General features: G+C 57.5%; 1 protein-coding gene and 1 long non-coding RNA gene across 2 annotated transcripts; one reads left to right on the top strand and one right to left on the bottom strand.

Annotated features, from left to right (window-relative positions):
* Positions 1–4,798: 4,798 nt before the first annotated feature.
* WNT6 (Wnt family member 6) lies at positions 4,799–17,894 on the bottom strand. The gene is made up of 4 exons (XM_008544660.2): positions 17,429–17,894; positions 7,799–8,019; positions 7,277–7,611; positions 4,799–5,629 (listed from the first exon to the last, which is right to left on the bottom strand). Exons 1-4 carry the CDS (start codon positions 17,506–17,508, stop codon positions 5,168–5,170), a joined length of 1,098 nt encoding a protein of 365 aa, XP_008542882.2. The 5' UTR covers positions 17,509–17,894; the 3' UTR covers positions 4,799–5,167.
* On the top strand, positions 7,857–12,149 carry LOC103567912 (uncharacterized). The gene is made up of 3 exons (XR_548811.2): positions 7,857–7,986; positions 8,916–8,992; positions 11,877–12,149. It is a non-coding gene; the product is annotated as an uncharacterized lncRNA (long non-coding RNA).
* Positions 17,895–22,118: the final 4,224 nt, after the last annotated feature.

Raw genomic sequence — 22,118 nt, 5'->3', positions numbered from 1 at the left:
CGCAGCTGCCAGGAATTAAGGGCTTGAGGCTGCTGGGGGTGGGGGTGGGGAGTGGGGGGAGCAGTCTGGCCGGACAGGAGGAAAACAGCCGGGGGCAGGAAGCAGTCTGCGTCAGCCAGAGCCTTATTTGACCCCAGCCACCCCCTGCCCTCCCCACTCTTCCCACCATGCTGTAGGGCCAGGGACACCTTGGGATTGGAGTTTAGGAAGGGTATGCAGAGGGACAGGGCAGGACCAGACTCATCACAGGAAGGAGGCATGAGCCTGGGTGGAGAGGGCATCAGCAAGGACAAGCTGGGCTGGGGAGTCATGTTCCCCTTAGCTCTTGGGGAAACTGAGACACAGAAAGGATTAGAGACAGGCCCAACGTGACACAGGGAATGGTTCGTAACCCAGGTCACGGACCCCTTCCTCCTCATCTAGTGCATGCAGCAGCAGTTCCCGTGCTCATGCATCATCTGTACCCCCTGGGGTAGGCCATTGTGGGAAACACTGATTCCGGGCCCCCCACAGCTGAAAGGCCTGGGGCTCTGCATTTCCCACCAGTGTCCCAGGTGATTTTCATGAGGACCGCATTTGGGAAATGCTGCTGATCTGGTTGAGCGGCTGGGCTTTTTTCCTTTGGCCTCCCTCTCATGAGGGAGGGTCCCTTTGTTCCCCCACCCTCCACTGTTCATGAAATGTAGAGGTGTAAAGGAGAGGGAGAAGACCCTTTCTTTGAAAACCCCAGGAAGCAAATAACGATTCCCAAGATTTGCTTGCACTCAGGCGTGGTCTGCCCTGCTGTCTTGAGGATCCAGGAGTGCCCAAGTCTGGGGCACTTCTCCTCAGCCCAGGGAGGTGACACAGGCACAGGGCCTTGGCATGGGTAGAGATGAGGCCCAGCCCCATATGACCCACGCCATGGGCAAGCCCCTATCAGCAGCCCCCAGGCCCCGCCCTGGCCCTGCCCTGGGCTCTGGCCCTCAGCCCAGCCCCAGCCCCCGCAGCCGCCGCCTGAGACCACAATTACAGGGGCCACTGGAGGTGGGGGGAGCACCAAGGATGAAAGGCTGCTTGGAGAATGGTTCCAGCTGTGGCAGCTCTGGAGGACGTTGCAGGGCAGGGAGGGCTGGGGGAGTCACCAGGGTGAGAACAGGTGGGACCCTCACAGCCCCAGCCCAGCCCAGGAGAGAGGGAGGGAGCCCAGACTGATAAGGGAGCTTTGTCCTATTGTCCAGGTCTCAGGGACCAGCACCCCTCAGCAAGGTAAGGGGGCATAGCGTGGGGCTTCAGCCTCCCGAACTCCTAATATGTTTGGTCATCCAAGGGAAGGAGAAATGCTTCCGGAGCCCTCAGCCTCAGGCTGATCCTGGGCCTTCCAGCCAGGCTCCCCACCCATCTGCTTGAGTTCCGGCTGTTCCTGATGTGGTCACGCACACATCTGGGGCGCCTCTGTGCTCTTCCCCCCTCTCCCCAGTTCCATATGTGCCCCACCACTCAGCCAGCGGGGGACCTTGATAGCTTAGACTGCCTGGGGCTGAGCAGCTGGGTGAGCAAGGGGGGCAGGCTGGGAGGGTACAGTTCAGAGCTCTGCTTCCAGCCCCCTTCCCAGGCAGCAGTGCAGGAGTGCAGAGCCATCTTGGAGCTTGATGAGGGCCAGAATAATGGTCAAGAGGGGTGTTCTGGCCGTCATCACTCTGACCCTTCACAGAAGGCAGCTCCCAGACTCCTGATGGACTTCGCTGCAGAAGACGGACCACCACCATATGCCTGGCAGTTTACAGATTGCAATGTGCTCTTACAATATACTAAAAAGCTATCAGGCACCCCCATTTCATGATGGGGAAACAGGCTCAGAGAGATTAACTGACTTGACCAAGGTCAAGCTTGCAAACTAGGCCTTTTTTCACCGTATCATACGACTTCTTCTGAAATCCTTTTAACCTGCTTGGAGTGGTGTCAGTTCATGCCACTGCCTCAGTTTCTGTCTCTGGCATCATGGGAGAATATATCCAGCATCACCCACCGTATCCCACACCCCCAGGAGCTGGTAGTAGAGACTAGGAGGCAGGCATCACAGCCTAGGTGTGGGCCAGCCCAGAGGTCCCAGACAGTCTGGAACCCTAGCAGCCTGCCCCAAACTGTCCACCCGGGTCTCCCTGCTTCCTTTCATCCCACCCTCTCCAGCCCGCCACTCTCTCAGTTCGCCAGATGTCTTGCAGGTCCTGTCAATCCTATTAATAGGAAGCTGGACTCTGTGCGCCCTCTGGTGGTCCCTGGGAGAATGCAGAAGTTTTTTTTTTTTTTTAAATCTTGTACCCAGCGCAGAGCTGTGGGGACGGCAAAGATGTGAATATAAACCCTCCCTTAGGGATCTTCATTTCTCCTCCATGTGGCCCGCGATGCCAGTTAAAAGCACCCCTCCCCCCCCACTAAGTTAGCCAAGCCCCCTTGGATCGAGAGGTTCTGAGTCCAAATTCTCCATGACACTTCCATGAAGCTCAGGCATGTGACCTGAAGGAGCCAGGAGGAGGCAGGAAGGAAAACCCAGATGCCACTTCCTTCCCACTGCAGTCTGGAACCCCCTCTCCATACAAGCCTCACTCTGGGGCTCTGACATGATCCTTGAGGCTAGGTCATAGAGGTGGATGCAGGGGGATTGTGGGGGGCAGGACAGATGCACTGGAAGCCAAGATTAGGGTCTGTCACATCCTCCTTCCTTGTTTCATTTGAAGAAGTCTGCTCTCCTCCCTTGCCCCCATCCCCTGCGGTCTTAGGCAGGTGGCAATCCCAGGCATGGTCGTACATCTCCCTGGACACTGTTACTGGTTCAGGCAAGTGACCCAAGCTGACCCAACCAGGGTCTTCCTTAGGACTTCTGCTGGAAAGGCCGTTCTTTTTTGGATCACTAGCTCTAAGAATGTAAGCATAGGGCTGCCACATAGAGAAAGTCTATCTGCAGCAGGAGAGAATGAAGGCTGTATGAAAAGAGAGGCAGAGATACACAGAAAGAATAGATTGAGGAGTGGGGAGGGAAGGAGATGAGAGAGAGAAAGAGACCTATGGCGTGATTTGAGTCCCTGGGTTCAGCTGTGCCTGAATTCAGACTTAGCCCTGGATTTCCCAGGTATAATAGCGTTAATTAATTCCTTCGACCTAACTTAGTTTGAGTTGGGTATCTTCATTTGCAATCAGGGCCTGCCCAACACCTGCAAATCATCAGCTCTCTCCCCTTTCTCACAGTAGCCACCATTTATTAAACATAAATTATTGCTTCTCATATCTTAAAAAAGCCCTCCCCACCATTCTATGAGGATGCGGGATGATTATGATGGCTACAAATTCTTTGCCACTCTCCTGCTGAGTGGTGGAGTCTATTTCCCCCTCCCTTGAATTTTGGGTGGTTCTGTGACTTGTGTCAACCCATGGGGAGTGACAGCGATGCCGTGTAACTTCCAGGGCTGGACCTGAAGAGGAGACTTGCAGCTTCTGCCTTCAGGTTTGGCACAGTCTATTTTGAAAGCCAGCCTTATGTCAGAAGTCCAACTACCCCGAGGCCACCACACTGTGAGGAGGTCCAAGCTAGCCGCGTGGAGAGAAGGAGGCCACCGGAGAAACTGAGGCACTAGACATATGAATGAAGCCCCTTGGCCTGTCCAGCCCAGCCCAGCCCCCAGAAGAATGCAGCCAAGTGAGTGACCATAGGCAACAGTTCTGCCATAAGGAGCAGAACCACCAAGCTGAGTTCTGACAAATTCCTGAGCTGAAGGACTCATGAGAAGTAATTAGTTTGGGGTTGTTTGCTATGCAGCAATGGATAACTGAAACGGAATGATATTCCCATTGTATAGGTTAAAAAAATGAGGCTCACACGGCCTATACTGTAAACCTCTAAGCAGTAGCACCAGCTTCAAACCCAGAGCTCCTGAATCCAAAGCTGATGCCTTGCCCTCCATGCCTGATGGGGAGGCATTCCCCACTGCAGGATGTAGACTGTGGGAGGACTGGAGGCTCTGAGACCCAGCCGTGTGGCCACACCTTCCCCCATTCTCTTTGGAGGAGGATGGTGACATGATGTTCAGCTCTGGAGAACCTAGAACCCCAAACTCTTCCTCTCTGTCCCTTCATCCTCACCATCAGCTTCCCGAGAAAGAACCAGAAGGAAGGAACTGTGGTTAGGTGCCAAGACAAACCTTGGGACAACTCTGCACGGTCTTCCTCCAAGTGTGATTAGAAATGCTGTTCTGGGCAGCCTTTTCAATGTTAATGGGGGCAAAGTTAGTTTCAGTGGTAACAAAGTCTGATGTTACTAATAACGTATTTTCATCCCATTCTATAGTTAATAAAGGACTTTAATCCTATGGGCTTGGGTGGCCCTAAAAGTCTACCCCCTCAAATTCTCCAGGGGTCACAGACACAGAAGAGCAGATGAAGGTGTCACACTCCCCCGGAATTGAGATGAGGGATGAACTGAGAGCTGAGTGCACGTCCAGAGACTTCTCGTCTTCTCTCCCTGGCCGCTTTCAGTCTGCTCCTTTAAAGGAGGGTTGCTAGTTCTTCCCCAGCTTGCAGATCCAGGCCCGAGATGTGTGACAAGAGTGAACAAGAATGCCAAGGGAGAGATTTGGCACTCTTTACTAAGGTTGTCAGGAAAGCTGGATCTAGTTGGGGGGGGGGGGGAGATAAGGACTCCAGATGATGACCCCTGAGATGCTAGTTCTATCAAAACCATCTCCCTTCACACACTCCTTCCAGAGCCTGGCCCCATGGCAGCCCGCAGGAGACCAGCGCCCCTCCAAAACTGTGGGCCCAGTCCTTTTGGTTTAAATATCTTTATTGATACTAAACTTACCCACCCACCCCGTGGCCAGCAGTTCTGAGGCATCCGGCATCCAGAGGCCTAGAGACTGGCTCTTTGGTTTCCATCTGAGGGCCAAGGAAACACAGGGGCTGTATAGTCTCCCTTAAGAGCCCCCAGAACGCCTCTCGGGGGTCCCTCCCATGCCCTGGGCCTTCAAAGAGGGGCGTGTATCTCAAGCCCCACTGCCTCACAGTTTACAAAGGCCCGGGAGAGGGACTTTCGCAAGGGGAAGCTGGGCCGGGACAGCGTCCCCTGCTGGAGACCAGAGGTCCCGCAGGTGCCGAGAGGCGGCGGCGCGCGCCGTTTGGAGAGCTGCGCGGCGGGTCAGAGGCAGAGGCTGAGCTCTTTGTGCACGCGGCAGCGGTGGCACTGCACTACGCAGCACCAGTGGAAGCGACACAGGCAGTTCTCCTCGAGCTGCACACTCTCCTGGCGGTGCCCGCGGCCGCAGCACAGCAGGTCGCAGCCGCTGAGGTCCGGGGCACTGCTGTTGCAGGCGCGGCCGCGCGTGCCGGGCGAGCCGGTGCGCCGGTTGGGGGCGCAGAAGTCGGGCGAGTCGGCGGCGTAGAGCAGGTCGGCGCGGCCCGGCGGCTTGAGAGTGCGGACGGCGGGCAGCAGAGCCTTGCCGTCGTTGGTGCCCATGACACGCGAGGCACCGTGGAAGCGCTCGAGCAGCCGCGCGCCCACCTCGCGGAACGGGGGCAGCTTCTGCCAGCAGGTGCGCAGCGCGCACGAGCCCGACAGCCCGTGGCACTTGCACTCGGTGCGCGTATGGCTCCGCACAGCCTGCGGGGAGCAGAGGAGCAGCGTATGGGGACAGATGGGGGACGCAGGGCGCGGAAAGCCCCAGAGGACCATCAGAAAATAAGATGGGAACGGTGGACAGAAGAGGGGAAAGAGCAGACCAGAAAAAAGGAGAGCACAAGGTGGGAAGGAGTAAATCAAGGCAGCCACAGCCCCGAGGAGGAATAAGAATGATAAGGGTGGAGGAGTGGGAGAAATGGGGAGTGGGGGACAGTATGTGGTGCAGAGATTCCCGGATACAAAGCCAGGGGATGGGGGAGAAAGGAAAATGGAAGGCAAGGGTGAGAGTCTTCCTGGAGGAGTGGGGGAGGTGGCAGCTGTCGCGCCCCATTCCTCTTGCCAACCCGGCCCCCTCTTTCCTGCCCCTCACGGCCCCAGGCAGCGCTAAGCAGAGACGCAGAACTGGCCGCCTGGGCGTCTGTCTCCGCCACTCCTCCCCAACCCTCTCCAACAGGTATGTGGGCCTGTCCGGACATTCCTCTCCGGTCCCTCGCACCCCCCTGCCCGATGCCTCAGGCCCGAACCCTACAGGACACAGGATGTGTATGTGGGTGTCGCTGGAGCACTCCAGAACTGAGGCATAGGGTGCAGGAGGGCCCCTGGTGACCCGCTTCCGAGAACCAGAACCCAGGAACCCTGCCCCTTATTTGGTACTTGGGTCTGAAGCAGGGGTCTAAGAATCACAACGTGACCAGAGATTTATGGGGTCAGATGACCCAGGAAGATCATCTCAGGAAGCTCAGAGTTCAGGGGCCAACCTGATCTGCAGACTTGTGTGTTTCCCTCCCCCTGCAGGGCCCCTCTCCTTCCCTCCACCGCCTCCTGGAAGCATCTCATGGGACAGCTTCTTGTCCCTAAACAGGAGCTCCTAGGGTCCTCATTGCAGAGAAAAGGGGCAAGCTGCAGGGTTCTGGGCAGGGCCTGCTCTGGGGTTGCTGGGCAGCCAGCAAAGTGCCCAGGTTTTGTCACGGCTCTCCTGGCCTCTGCCTGGCCCCCGCCTACCTCCCCCAGGATCTACTCTGTGTCCTTCACTCCCTTCCAAGCTCTTTGCCCCTTGGGCCTGTTCTTCCCCTTTCCAGGCCTCTCTCACTTCTCCTGGCTCCCCTACCTCCAGAGCCCAAACCTTTGCCCCAGCTTCTCTCCTTTCTTCCATCCCAGCCTTTGGCTCCCTCCTCTGCCCTGCCCTGGCAGCCGGAGCTCCACCCACTCCCAGCTTTGTCCCACCTGTCCTGTCTCAGAGGGATGCCCTCCCTACCTGGGGTCCCTAAAGGGCCTGAGTCCTCTGCTCTGAGTGTCCCCTCCCCACCCTACCCACTGGACCACCAACCTCGGGCCCTCCCAGGCCCAAATGACTCCCTCTTCTAGGTTGGCCACCTCACCTCCCACATGCCAGTCCACCCCTGGAGCCAATCTTCCTAAGTGGTCCCCTCCCACCTCCTGGTTGCACACCCATTAACGTACTCCTACACATACACACCTCACTTCCTCACACATTTTCACTCACTCACTCCAACACACATACCTCTCTCCCACATCCACTCACACCAACTCACACATTCCCACACTTGCACACACACGCGTTTCCACACACACATTTCCACACTCTTACACATTCCTGCGCATACCCACCAGCCGGCCTGCCTCGTTGTTGTGAAGCTGCACCAATGCACGGATGTCTCCGCGTCCCCGCTTGTGCCGCGCATCCATAAAGAGCCTCGACTTCTCATCCCCGAAGTCCACGTCGTCGCCGCAGCCTCCCCACTCCCAGGCGGCGCTGCCATCCGGGGAGCCCGCAGGGCCAGGGGGCCCCGGGGTGCCTGGCAGGCCAGGGGGGCGGGGTGGGGCGCGCCCCCGGGGCGCCTGGCAGCCGCATTGCAGCAGCTCGCCCATGGAGCAGGCCTGCGTGACCGCGTGGCTGGCACCCGCCGCCGTTATGGCGAACACGAAGGCCGTCTCCCGGATGTCTGCGAGGGCAGGGAGAGCAGTCAGCCGGCAGGACCAAAGCTGGCTCCTGGGGGACTGCGGTGGGCGAGGCAGTGTGACCTGGGGCTGGGAGACAAGGTCAGGGCAGGGTGCCCAGAGACCTGTGGAAAAGCATCCCCAAACGCCCACCCTCTTCTCTGGTCCCCCAGCTCCCCTCCCCGCACTGACCCTGCTGCAGGATGCGCCCGAAGGCCTTGCTGTGGCTGGAGCAGTTCCAGCGGCGGAACCGGAACTGGAACTGGCACTCTCGCACCCCTAGTCGGGCGCCCCGGGCCAGCTCAGCCACCACTTCTGGCTCGGCCTGGCACAACTCAGCCTGCCGACCTGCCAGCCGCCGTGCCTTCCTGCAGATGCTGGTAGGGTCCATGACCAAGGGGCTGCCCACGGCCCTGGGGAGGAAAGAACAGAAGGAGGGTATAACCCAAAGGGTTTGGGGTGAGGGGAGGGAGACGAGCTCTGTTCACCCCACAGCCAGGAACTGGCACGTGCCTCCTCCCCACCCCACCCCCACCAACTGAGATTGAGATTGTCCTGTCTGGTTCTCTTCCATGCCTGTGTTCCCTCTTAACTAGATTCTAGACTGAAATTGATGTCGAGCAAGGATTCAGTATTACCCTTCTGTGCATACCTTCACTAATAATTTCCTATGCGAATTTGACTCAAGGTGAAGGCAGCTGGCACCAGGTAGGCCGAGGTTAAAATTCAACAGGCCTGGCCCAAAGGGAAACAAGGAAGAAATTAACAGAAGGGAAATAAAGAAGGCTATCAAAGAAAAGAAAGTGTGTATCATAAAGAGATAGCAAAGAGAAGTAGGTACTATCAGAGAAGGATCTGGTCTCAGTGGACGACAAACTGGATATGTGTCAGCTTAATAAGTGTTGCTAGAAAGGCAGGGGCCATCCTGGGGATCTAGATAGCCACGGGATGGTAGAGTGGCGAGGGAATGGAGGTTCTGAGGAAAGTCACACACACACCCTCTCTATAGCCCAAGTTTGTCTGTCTGTAAAATCCGGCTGGGCTTTGGTCTCTAAGGTGGGCCCTCCCACCCTGACATCCTCTGTTTCCCTGAACTGGAGAGCAGGAGCAAGGGGCTGGGGATTGAGTGTCTGGAGCATTGTTGTCAAGTAGGTGACACTGACTCTTCTGCTCCAGGGTCTGTGACCTTTCCAGAGCAGGACAGTAGCAAGCCAAGCGCTGTGCCCTGGGATGACACAGCTGACTGGGGAAGGGGGTGCTGTTTGGCTTGGTGAATAAAGACCTCACAGGAAGTTCCACCCACTTTCAGAAATCCCTCCATTTCCGCCCTTCATTCCACCTGAGGAGAGAGCTGCCGTTTGGTTTCCATATACCAGAGCCCTGCAGGTAAAGTCAGCTGGGTATTCACATCTGCGTGGAACCCCTGTAATCAGATTGCTCTCATTCGAACGCTTGGCTAGGATCCCTGTGTTGTAGGAATGAATGGGAGCCAAGGGTAATTTGAGACCACTCAAAAACCTTTCAGCAGAGGGCAGAAAAAGACTCTGGGAGGGGAGAAATGGCAGCAGGAGATAGAAAATGCAGAAGAAAATGGTGGCAGATGTGTGCCACAGGTCAAAGTGGCCTACTTTTCAGTTTGGCTTTGGTACACATCCACCCCACTGTCCCCATTGGCTCCACAAGTACAAGCTGCCCAGGCATGTTCTGGCCCCACAACCATGAGATGCAACGTGCTTAAAGAACAGCAAGAGGAATTTAGGTCTTAAGGTAGAACTTCTCAACACCAAGGAGTGAGATGCTGGAAGAGGCAGTTGCAGGAAGATGTGTAAGCTGAGTCCTTTAAGGTCTCCTACCACACACAGCCCCCCACCCTAACAGGTCATGGTCGTCATCCCTACCGAGTAGTACAGGAGCCAAGGTTCTCTCCTCAGTGGAGAGGCTTATAGTCCAGACCTTCCTTCCTCCGTGCTTAGGACCTGCCAATCACTGGAAGTGTCTCCTGGGAAGGTCCAGCCCCATCCCTTCCCAATCCTGGAGAAGTGACAGATGGAGCAGTGGGGACTGGGCCAAGGGTAGGGCAGCCCAAGATGGCTCCCAGTGGCCCAGTGACCTTCAAAAATCATTCATTGTCTATCTATTTATCTGGCCCCTCTCCATCCGCTTATCCCACTTCATTACGAAAAGGATTTGGGGCAGCTTCCAGTTTGGTTGTGCAGTGTCGGTAGGTAAGACCTTGAGTGCCTTGAGAGTTAGGACTGCCATTTTCTTTTGCCTCCCATGGCAGATTATTAGGTGCTTAATTCATATTTCCCCCCAATTAGGGAAATTTGCATATTATGAACAATTACCATCGTACTACAATGAATACCATTTAACACGTCTTTTTGAGTGAATGGATGAACGAGTCATTTAAGGAGAAGGTCCTCACTTGAGCCCAGGCCCCAGTCTACAGGTGACTCATGACTCCTAATTAGCTTCCTCGAATCTTTTCTTTTCCCCACTGGATTCAGAGGCAGGGAACCAGGCCTCCCCACAGCTGTCCAGCGCCGCCCCTGCCACCTGCATGTCCGCGGCTCCACCGCCCAGGAGCTTAGGGCTCTGCAAACTCATCTTTTCCACCCCCGCTATGCTATGCTGCTAAGTTCCCCAGTCTCCCCTCCCCAACCCTGCCCTCTGCTAACTCCCTACTTTCCCAAGGTTGACTGGCCTTATCTTCTCAAGGTTACTCTGCCCCATCCCACTTCTCTCCCTCTACTGCCCTAGAAAAGGAGGAGAGGGTGGGGGTACCCACGGGCGAAAGGCGAAACCATCGACCTCCCTTGTCTGCTTCCCAGGGGCTAGAGATAGAGGAGGGATTAGGGCACGGCCCTTCAGGAGGTGGAGCCAGCCCTTCTCAGGGTTGAGGGGCTGCCCCAGAGCCAGGTCCTGGTCTGGGTCTGGCTCCTCAAGCTGGCTGGCTGCCTGGGAACTAGATTTGTTTACGAGTTGGTCAGGAGGAGGGATGGGCAGTATTGCAGCCAGAATCCCAAGAGACCAGCTTGCTCCCTGCCCTCCTGTCCTCGCTCCCATCCTCGAGTCCCAGGAAAGGAAACTCCAGAGGGGGAGTGGCAGGGAGGCATTGGGTAAAACACCGCCTCACTTCCAAGCTTTGGTCTCTGTCGACTGAGTGAGCTGAGCCACTCTGGGCAAGTCAGTTTCCTCTCTGGGCTTCAGAAAAATGAAGAGTTAGCATGAGAGGCTCACACATCCCCTCTAACTTTAATGCTTGACTCCGCATCAAGAAATAACTCCCCCATCTCCCCTCTTCCTGTACCCTGCTTCCTTCCCATCTGCTTCCTTAGGGAATGAACTCTGCTTTTGGGGCCTCTGAGTCAGCACTGGCCTGGGATCAGCCCAGAGAAGATGTGCCCATTTGGGAGCATCAGCATGTTTTGCGGGCTGGAGCGCAGTGGTGGTAGGAAATATATAATATATAATATGTTGGATCAGAGATCCTAATCAAATAGCTATTCCTGGGCATAGAAAAAAGGAGGCTAGCCCCAAAGGAAATCAGTATGCAGACAAGAATGGACAAGCCTAGGGCTGGCCATCCTAACTGGCTTGGCCTGTGCCAAGATTTTCCTCCCAGGAAGGGACCTTGGTTGGTAGAATCAGTAGTGGAGTGAGGTGGCATCAGGGGCCAGACAGATCCTACTGGCAACATCCGTAGATCTAGGCCCTGGAGGCCCCGGGTTCTGGCCTAACCTACCTTTCCACCCCTAGATTTAGAAGGCCAAAGAGAATGCCAGTGACCAATTAATTCACTCCACCCACTTTACCCCCAGTATACAGGTGAGCGATATGAGAAGTGAGGTGGCCGACCCTGGCGACTCAGTAGAGGAATCCTTATTGCAAGAAAGTTAGGGGAATCTTTTAGAAACCAAAGAGGCTGGAGGGATATGGCCACATGCGGTATCTGAAGACCTCAGGTGGCCTCACACGCCATCCTCCACACGGCCCTCACTCCTACCAGGGCTGGTGAGCTCTGCATCCATCCCAGATTACATCACTACGTTTCTGGACTCAGAGCCACCCCCTAAGCCAACCCCTAAGTTATCAAAATCCCCCCCAGCGTCTCTCGAAGCTCACCTGGGATTCCACTTGCCCTAAGGAGCCTGGCTGACCTCCCCCCGCTGCCTCACTCCAGGTGTCACTCATTTGGGGGACACTTGTTCTCTTGCCAGTGATGTAATTATTTTGTGATATTTTCTTGTCTTATCTCTCCGATTAGAAAACTCATCAAAGATGAAGATCTCACAAGGAAGCATAGTGTCGTCAGCAGAGCACGCTCGGGCTTGGAGGCCCGTGGGACTGTGGATCTGGGCTCTGCTATCTGCTGGTTCTGAGATGCTGGGTCTCCAGCACGTGAGGTCGACGCTTAGGATTGGGGGAATGAATGATGGAACTTAACCTTCTGAGGCTCAGTCTCCACCGCAGTAGGATGGAAGTAAATAATAATACCTGCCTCCTTCTCGGGTTACATATGAAAAGAGCCTGTCCAGAGAGTGGCTTGCACAAGTGTTTTTCGTCTTCCCCTTCACAGCCGTATCCTTCTCCTGGGCCTGCACAGCGCGGGGCAAACAGGCGGAGTACAGATGGTGTTGGTGGGTTCCTGAGAACACTCTTTTCTCCAACTCTCTGTCCTGACTTCTCAGCCTGGACCCCTATGTCTCCCCCTCCCCTATCAGCCCTGCCTATGGACCAGAAGCACCTTCCATGACCATCTTCTTCCCCAGCAAGCACTCCTGGAGGCATGATTGAGGCCAAGGGGATCACAGACCCCTTGGATGCCCAGCCTCCTCTAAAAGGTCTCATAGCCGGCCCCCTCTATTTCCCCACATTGATCCCCAGGGTCCTTAGTCTGACCCCCACCTCCCAGGAGCCAGCAGAGGGAGCCGTGAGCCCTGGGGCTGTGGGTGGGGGCTGCACGGGGGTGGGGGAGGTGGGTGGTGGAGAAGGGGCAGAAAAATGTTGCCTGACGGCTGCTGAGGCGGCTGGGCCCGGGCCTGTGCCCGCCAGCCTGTCCTGTCCTGCTCTGCCTAACTCGGTAATTACTGCTCCCCCTCCCCCAGTCCCTGCCCCCACCCCAACCACCACATCAAAGCCAGTGATGCCCGGTTCCATTAACCCCTGCTTCCCCACCGCCCACCAGCCACCCCATTCCACTGCTCCCCCCTGCCCCCAGCCCCAGTTGGTGCCTCCTGCCCAGTCTTGGACACTGCCCTTCCCAGCTCCTTACACTTCTGTCCTTCTCATTGCTCTGGGGAGAGGCAGGGACTTGCCCTTCCCTGACAGATCCCACCATACGAGAGGGCTTCTTATTGGTCAGAGCCGTGGGAGCAAAGGAGTAGACACATTGACCATCCACTGGATGTCCTGAGGAGAATCTGTCATGTGCCTTCTGCTCTCCCATGCTCAGGTGGGGAACACCCAAGTGAGGGTGGGGATGGGGGAGCAGAGGGGGCCTGTGGAAAGCCCTGTACCCGCTTCCCGACCCCCACCCCCTACTGCACACAAGGATGAGGTACTCAGCAGAAGCTGGACTCCCAGCCCTAGCCCCCAGCTAACTGCACTCTGGGTGGCCTCAGGCAAGTCACCTTCTGTCCCTGGCTTTTGCTGGACTTCTCACCATAAGTGAGAAGATTGGGCCGGAGGATCTCGAAGACCTTTCTGGATCTAATTTTTGGATTGAACGGAGGGCTCAGAGCTGGAGGAACCAGCCAAAGAAGCCAGGTGGGAAAGGGGAAAGGACCTTTCCTTCCTTCAGCTCCTCCTCAGTCAGGCCGGGGAAGCACCCAAGGTCTCGCCCCACCCCACCCCGGGCAGGAAGGAGGCAGGCTAGAGGGCACTGGCCTCAGTCTCCAGGGACAGGCTTCTGTGTTCCCCAGGCGCCTCCTGCTCTGGCTGGCGGGGCGCCCTGCTGCCAGCCTGACTGCCCCGCCCTCGCCTCTTCTACTCCACAGCTGTGTTTCTCCCTCAAAGTACACATTCTGGAATCCCCCTTGCTGGGCCCTGGTGATCAAACCTCCCGCTGACCTCCCCCCACCAACTCCTGGCTTCTGATGAGAACGGGGCAGGAGGGGGCTGCCCCCCCAGGAAGTGTCACCATGCCAGGACTCTGGTGGGCTCAGGGCATGCTCTGGCCAGATCAAGCCAGCCTCCTTTGCCCCTGCCCTTTTCTGCTCACAGCCTCATTGTCTCCCTCCAGGGGAAGCTGCCAAGGCGGGAGGGCTGGAGGTGGGGGGGACTGGATGGCCACCCCACCCCCATCCCCACCCCACCCTGAGCCTGGCGGGGGCCAGGAACAGGACTGCCCATGAAGGGTCAGAGGCCTCAGATGAAGCCGGGATGGGAGAGGGTGGCCAGGCCCTGCCTGCGGTGGGGGTCACAGCTGCAAACCTGGGTATCAGGAAGAAGCTGGGGTCCTTTCCCTGCCTCCCTGTGGGGCCAGAGATGAGGCTGCAAGATGAGATGGGGGAAGGGAGTAAGACTGGGTGGTGTTTTTCCTAGTGGAACAAGGGAAGGGCTCGTTTCGTTCATAGAAAATATGAAACAGAGGAAAGAGGAAGAGAGAAGGGAGATTGATTTGGCTATTCTGTGAGAGTGGGCTATTTTCTACATCCATTGATTGAAGGTATAAATAAAGATGGGTGGAACATTGAGAAGAACTTTCTGGGGGAGGGTGAGAGGGGTGGGAGCTGGTGACCAGGAAGCCATAGCCTCTCCTTCTGTGCTCACTCTCAATACGGTATCTGTCAGGTCCAGAGCATAGACTGGGTGGCCCGGAGGCAGTGGGCTGGACAAAATGACCTCAAGGGAGCCTGGCCAATGTCCTGGAATCTGGGATTCTGCGATTCACAAAGATATGGTTACAGACAGGAGAGAGACAGACAGAGAGGCCAGAGGCAGAGTTTAGAAAGCATGCATTGCATTGGGAAGAAGGAGGAGGGGGAAGAAGGTGGAAAGGAAATTTCTCTGGAACATGGAGCCAGGTCCTTGAGCCTATTCCAGGGCCTGGACCACTCCCCTCCAGGACCCTGCTTTCCTAACCAGTACTGTCAAGCCACTCAGAGTTCCTGGGGTCCTCTCTGCTCCCAGCCTGGCTGCTGCTGGAATGTCAGAGTGGGCTGCAGTGAGCTGCTGTGGGTCCAGCTGCTTCCCTCCCGCTGGAGCTCTGGCCTGGCCAGCATTTTCTGAGAAGCAGGGAAAAGAGAGCCAGCAAGCGGTCCTAGACATCAGAGAACAGCCCGGAGGCTCCTGGTCTGAAAAAGCTCTTAGCCAAAATGAAGCTGCGGGGTTGGGGGGTGGTGGTGGTGGGATGAGTGGCAGGAGCCTCAGGCTACCTGGGATGCTGGGTCTGGCCCACCAGCCCACTCCCAATGATGGAAGGAAGGGGTGAGGTGGGGACACGAGTGTAACCAAGCAGATTCAGAGATCCTGAGAAAGGGAATCTGGGCTCAGACCAGAGGAATGAAGTGTCAGACACAGACAGAAGAGAGGGAGGGGGCCAAGGCAGCGGGGAGAGGCAGGGTCTCTCTGAGAAGCATCTGAGCCAGGCAGTCCACCTTATCACCCTAGCCCCTCACTCTTCACCCGCCTCGCCCTGCAGCTGTGGCCATGAAGGCCTCTGTGTTCTCCCACACCTGCCCTCCTTACCTCCTCCCCCACTCCCTGCTTCTCAGCTTCAGGGTCAGTCTCCAAGGGACCAGGTCTCTCTCCCTCTGGCTTGGCTCCCACCCAGCAGCCCCTCCTGAACAAAGGAACCCCCACAGATACAAACCCCAGAAAGCTGAATCAAGCAATTCAGCAACACTCCACAAAACTGTCCCCTGCACATTTAGCCCAGGGCCCTAAAGACAAAGGCTGTCCCTTCCAGGAGCAGGGAAGAGAGAGCCAAGAGGAGAGGGTTGTCAGTAAATTGTGGTAACTGGCATAGTTTCCCAATGCATGGGGTGCAGTGGGAGCACAGAGAAGGCAAGGGAGGAAAGACAGAGGGACAGCTTCATGGTGGAAGTGGTATTTTTAACTGAAAGGATGAGAATGATTTGGACAAACGGAGTGGGAAGGAAGGGAAAGCGACAACCACCAGGGAGAGACCCCTGTCCCCATACTTGAGAAAGGGCAAAGTTAGGAAATGTGTGTTTGGGGAGCAAGAGAGAGCTCTTTAAAAAGTTTTGCTTGGGGCCCTGGATTTTAAATTTAAATTAATCCCCCTTTTCACACGTGAGGACTCCAGCCAGGAGAACATGGGGTGTGGAGGAGGGAACTTAAATCTTTGGAGCACCTTCCAACGTCAGGTCATTTTGTAGGTCATCCCTCCTAATCCTCCTAACTAGCCTGCCAAGTAGGGGGGCTGTTTGCTTATTTTACAGTTGAGACGTTGGGGAGCAGGGAGAAGCAACTGCCCCAAGGTCACAGACTTAACAAATGGCCGAGATTAGATCTCAGGTCTGTCTATTTCAAAGCCGCTACTGCTTTATGCTAAGTCAGGATCAAAAGATGCATGTTCCCTAGCCAGGACCTGGGTCATCCTCAATTTGCCCCCTCACTGACACTCCCGAGGGACGTCTCTCCCGCATCATGGGAGAGGGACCACGGCCAGCAGCTCCCTGTGTGGGCATCCTGCTCTGGATCCTCTAGAAGAGAGGGCTCTGCCTGCGCCACGCCTCCTTCCAAATCCGGCGGTGGGGGAGGACCGGGGGTAGAGCAATCCAGCCAATGACATGGAGATATGCAAATAGACAAGCCCCTGCCCTCTTAGGATTGGCTGACGCATCAGCGGTATTGTCCAAGTCCCTCCTCTCTAAACACTGAGCTATTCCGGGCGGGTCTTTGCTGCTCTGGAGACTGGGAAGGAAAAAAAAAAAAAGGCTACGGGATTCGGATCTCTGAGCGGGCACCCAACCTTCTCAGCCCCTGTCCACTCCCCAAGACTCAAAGTTCTCGCAACCTTCGCTGCCTAGGTGTCTGCTCCAGCTGGGCCAGGTCTGGAGGCCAGGTCTGGGAAGACGTCCCCATCCCTCGGCTGGCCCGGCCTCTCTCCCTTCCCCTAGGACTCTCCCCGGTTCCCAGGACCTCCTGAGCTGCACGTCTTCTCATCCACGACCCCCAAATCTGGAAGGGCCGGGTGTCTGGGTCCCTTTCCTGCCTTTCCTCCTCTTTGCTTGGGGAGGAGGAAGTAGAGAAAGTCAAGGTCCTGACTCAGTCTCCCCCTTTCCTGCCCACTACTGCCCACTCTGAAGGAGCCCAGAGAGAAGCTGGTGGGTAAAGTGGGGCGAGGAAGAGGCAGCCGTTTGACCCTGCCTCGCCTGTGCTTCCCACCTTGCTCCTCTCTTTTCCCCAAGTCCAGCCTGTCTCCCCTAAATGCAGAGCCCCCATCACACACTCTTTTCTTCGGATCTCAGACTACCGATCTTACCCCTCTCTCCGTGGTAGCTCTCTCCTACCCACCCGCCAATTCCTTGGTGACCTGGATGGAGCGCATAACCTGGGGAAGGTGGGGTGGGGGGTGTGGGACACGGGAGGAGGAAATACGCTAGGATGTGCGAGGTGGGGTGGGGGGTTAAGAACGTCTAAGTGGCGGATCAGAAGTGCCCCTGGCGGAGGCCGGCAGGAGAGCGGCACGCACCTCCCGGGCACCTCTCCAGCTGCCCTGAGGCTGGGCTCCGCGCGCAGGTAGAGCTCAGAGGCAGTGCAGCGCGGTTTGGAGCCCCGCGATGGGTCCCGAGGTCCCCACCCTCGAGCGTCCGGAGCCGCGCGGGGTCAGCCTGGTGCAGCACTCACCACCACAGTCCGCCGACGTGCGCCGGACACAGGAGCAGCAGCAGCAGCAGCCCGAGGCGGGAGGGCGCGGGCGGCAGCATCGTGACCGCTCTACGGCCGGCCGGTGCGGGCAGTGGGCGAGACTGCGGGGCCAACCGGTGCACGCGCGGGCCCAGGCTTCAGGGCGCGCGGGGCGACGGCAGCGGCGGCCGGGAGGCGATGGCTCCGGCGGCGGTGGCGGGGGGGCCCATCCCGGGCGAGGAGGGCGCGGCGGAGGCGGAGAGCGGACGGGGCAGCCAGCGCCTGTGTCTCCTGCCGAGCTCGCTCGGGAGAAGAAATCAGAGCCGGGGGCGGGGGTGGGAGGGAGCGGGGGCGAGGGGCAGGGGGGCCGTGGGGGTGGCAGTTGCGACAGTCAGGCGGCGGGACTCTCGGGAGGGAGCCGTGCGCCCCGGGGCGGCGGGCGCGGAGCTCAGCGGAGGGCGGGAGCGAGGTCCCGGGGCGGGGCCCGAGAGCGCTCGTGGCTGCGGGACCCGCCTGCCTCGCCCCCTCACCTCGCCTCTCGCGGACTGGGAGCCCCCCGCCGCCGCCCGGAGTCGGGGGCAAGGAGGGGCGGGGAAGTAGGGTGGAGAAGGGTAAGAGCGGGAAGGAAGAGGAGCTGAGGAATGGGGGACGGGCTGGAAGGGAGACGTTTGACAGGTTTGTTGACTGTAAAGAGAGAAAACTTCCCAGGAATGAGGGAGTTTGGGTGGGTGGGGGGGCGGTGCGGAGGGAGATGCTGGAGCGGGGGCCAGGAGAGGAAGTCGGCCGGGGGGCGCTGGGTGCTCCGGGGTTGGGTGTCGAACTCGATGGCCCAACGGGCCGTCTCTGGAGGGGTCATCTCTTACCGGGCCCCGCCTCCGCGCCGCACGCCCCTTTCTCAGCCTTTCCTTGCCAAAAGGAGGAAGCCCTAGGCCTCCACTCTCGCTCCCCAGCCACCCCGCCTCTTCAAACCCGCGTCCGGGGGAGGGAGGTGCGGAGAGAAGATTAGACAGCAAGAGGAACCTCTTGATGGCCTGCGCTCAAGCGCTCGCACGTGTAAGCGAGCGATAGAGCTGAAGTTACAGACTTGCCAGAGAGGGAGAGGTCAGAACGCCCCGCAGCCGGGCCTCGCGTGTCCGCGGGTCCCTGCCTCACGTTTCTTCCCCGGCTTGGCCCGGCCAGAAGGGGTGGGAGAGCCAGCTGCAGGTGAGATGGCGTTTATCTGATTCTCTAATGCCGCAAAAATGTCTTTGATGCCCCTGGCCCCCTCCCCACGGGGCGAGATCAAAGGCCCCGTGGGGAGGAGGGACAGCTCCATTCATCACGCTAAGCAGCCTGGCAGCCACTGCAGTCCCTGCTCCTCCCCTCCGGCCCCGCGTGCCCCAGGGGTGTCGAGGGACAGGTGGTGCGGGACATTCCACAGCAAGGGCCAATCTCTCTACCACCACCATCTAGAGTGGCCATCAACCTTTAAGGGTGTCCTGGGGTGGGGAGGACAGATTGAGGACCTCAAGTAAGTGTGGCAGAAACTTCAGGCTCCCGGGGGAAATTTCCAGGTCGTCTGGAGTGGGGGGACACCTGGACTTGGGGAGGGAGGCCACTACCAAGAGAGATGCACAGCCCTGATGAGCAGAGAGAGGGCAAGATCCTGAGTCCCCCAGAGAGTGGAGACAAGTGGATCAAGATAAGGCTGGGGGACCAAAGGGATGCGACAAAAGATCATAGGTGCTTAACCCAGGGGAGGAGACAGATTCAGGAAAGGAAGGATGAGAAAGTGGAGAAGAGAAAAGAGATAGAGAAACGTTAGCCTAAGCACTTAGGGAAGCCCTGGGGTTTGCTGGGAGCCCCACCCCAGGGCACTGGTGTCCAGGCTGTGTCAGTCTAACCCCTTGTACTAGGTACAGAGAGTTCTGGTGGGTGGTGGCTAGGGCACTCTAGAGAAGGAGAAAGGATGGGGGGGGGCCTAGTGGCTGAGGGAGCTAGTGAGGGGAGCATGGCCCAAGTGCTGCCCCCCCATTTTAGCCTTTAATATTATCCAGATGCCATGCACAGCCCTGCACCTATTAATTTTGTACACAGTTGCTCTTTCTGCAGGCAATGCCAGCTCTGGACATTGCACATTCAAAGACGTGCCCAGGTTGGGCACACGCTCAGGCCAGATGGTGCCGAACAGGCAGCTGGAGGGCTCTAGGGGTCCCTTGAGGCTGCAGGTGGCCAATGAGCAGCCCCCTGGGAACCACTGCCTGGGTTCCGAACCCCTGTCCACCCCTGCCCCCTCCCTGCTACTGTTATTGCAGATTATGAAATGCTCTCCCTATCCTGCATTCTTCTCCGAGGCAAGAATTTTAATGTATTTGTCTTTGTCATCAGGGGACCAGGACTCTGGGACCGCCCTGCCTCTGCCTGAGGAGGGAGCGCCCCAAGTTTAGTCCCTGCTGCCTCGAGACCCCAGCCTCTCTCCATTACCACCCCCTCATGCCCTGGCCCTGCTCCTCACCTCCCCCTCCTAAGACACAGTCTCTCTGTGGGGTGGATAAAAATGATGTTATTGAAACAACAGAATTGGGAGCAGTGGCAGGGAGCGGGGATCAGCTCAGGAAACTGGGGCGTTTGCCAAGAAGCGTTCTCCCCCGCAGGCGGCCTTTCTGCCCCCACCCCCCACCTTTCCTACAAACACACACAGATCGCCCCACCCCTCCTGCAGTGCTCTCTCTGGCCAGATCTTGCAGAATATTTGGCCATCCCTGGACTCCCTGAGCCCTCATCCTTTCCCCTCACCAGAGTCCCATTCCAGAACCAGTTCACCCAGTAGTGCCTGCAGCAGCACTGGAGCAGTGGAGAGGGGGGCTGCAGTCTGTGATGGGCAGGCCTCCTGAGCCCCCAATTCCCAGGGCCTCAATTCCAAGGGCAACCTTGCCTCTGCCCCCCTCCCATCTAGGGGTAGCTGGCATCTGGGCAGAGGCAGAGCATGACTTCTGCCCTTATGCCCTCCAAACCTTCAGACAGGTGAGTTCAGACATTCCTGAGGCTTCAATTCACCACTATCACCTTAGAAGACATTCCACGGAGCAGGGCTGGGGGACCAGGATATTGAGACAGAGGCACGCAAAGACAGATCAAGATGCGTGCACACACAGGCACACTCACACACACCACAGCTGGGCTCCGGCTTCCAGATCAGCCCACAGAAACCACAGGACACCTTCACCTCCCCTATACAATGCCGGATAACTTTCACCCACAGGTATGGATGGACACACAGGTGGGCTGGCTCAGGTTGAGACACATGCCTGCCTCCCTGGAGATCGCATGCATGCGCGCGCACCACACACACACACACACACACACCTCTGTACAGACATGCCTATAGAAGAACAATCACAAAAGATTGAGTGGGAACACAGCAACCCAGAAATAGGCAATGTGGATGGGGTTGGGTCACTCTGATTCCCCGCTTTCTGTCCTCTGAGCGCTGGGCCACCTCCCTCTCTTCCCCCACCACTCTGCCTTGAGTCCTGAGAACCTGTCAACTCCGCTTCCAGGCCCTGGCGCAAATGAGAGCGGGGGAAGGAGAGACATGGGTGTCTGGCTGTGGAGCTGGAGAGGAAGGAGGGGCAGAGGTGGGGACTGTGGAGGGGGAGAGAGGCAGCTGGAGATAGATAAGATCAGAATCGCTGCAGGGGAGAGCGGAGCCCTCTGTCTCTGTTGGATTCTCTCTTGCTGTCTTTCTTGTGTCTTCATGTCTTTCCCATTTCCATAATTCGGCCTCTACTTGTGTCCATCTCTAAATCACTTTCTCTGTTTCTTTGTTTCTCAGAGAGACTGAAGCTGCAGGAGCCCAGGAATTTGGGCCTGTGACCCTTCCCCTCCCAATAACCTCCCTCTCTCCCTCCCTCCCCCCCACCACTGCTCTCCCTCCTTCTTTCACTAGCAATGGGACCTAACTCTCATTCCTTTAGGGTGGTGACAAGGCTTGAGAATTCCTAAGGGCCCTGGGTCCCCTGGTCCCAGGAGAACAGAGAGAGGAAAGGCCAGCCCCCTAGAGAGATGGAGGGAAGGAAAAAAGAAAAGCGAGAGACAGATACATTTTTCTCTCCCTTCTGTATCCCAGATCACTCTACATCAGCTTTTTCTAGGCCACCTGAAGTCATGAGAATGTGCCTTTCCAGCCTGGGGTGGGAACGCAAATGCCTGGTTCCCAGCTTTAGCCAGCCTTTTCCCTGCCTTTCGGGCCAAGTTTGCTCCAAGACTCCCTCTGGGCCTTTGTGGGTGAGGGTTCCCACCCCAGGCCCCAGTTCCCCACAGAGACCACCTGCCTCCCATCTTCCACATCTCTCAACCCTATCCTTGATCCCAACCTTCCCATCACCCCATCAGTCAAAGGGAGAAAGAACCTGGGAGCTTGGAGGAGGGGGAGGGGCGAGCAGGGGCTGAGAGGGAGGGGCTGGGCTGGGGAGAAGCCAGCGAACATTTGTTTCCACTTAGCTCAGCCCCACTGGCCCCGAGTGGGAGTGGTTGGACCCAGGAGCCTCTCCAGCATCCCAGTCCAGGCCTGGCTCCTGCACTATAGACTGCGGGGTGGGCAGAAGGACCCTGGCATGGCCTCGTGTGCTGCGTGGGACATCTCACTGCTCCATTCTTCTCCAGGACCCCACTTATCCCTGCGGCTTCAGCTCTCACCTCTGAGGAGTCA

This window comes from Equus przewalskii, chromosome 5 (assembly GCF_037783145.1).
Source record: "Equus przewalskii isolate Varuska chromosome 5, EquPr2, whole genome shotgun sequence".
Lineage (NCBI taxonomy): Eukaryota > Metazoa > Chordata > Mammalia > Perissodactyla > Equidae > Equus > Equus przewalskii.
This window is presented reverse-complemented; position numbering and strand designations above follow the sequence as displayed.

What these genes read in the sequence shown, in the direction of transcription:
- WNT6 (XM_008544660.2), bottom strand. Translation starts at nt 17,508, where the DNA reads ATGCTGCCGCCCGCGCCCTCCCGCCTCGGGCTGCTGCTGCTGCTGCTC. An exon ending in CGGGCGCATCCTGCAGCAGG is followed by an intron (nt 7,612 to 7,798) that starts GTCAGTGCGGGG and finishes CTGCCCTCGCAG; the next exon opens with ACATCCGGGAGACGGCCTTC. An exon ending in ACAACGAGGCAGGCCGGCTG is followed by an intron (nt 5,630 to 7,276) that starts GTGGGTATGCGC and finishes TGCTCCCCGCAG; the next exon opens with GCTGTGCGGAGCCATACGCG.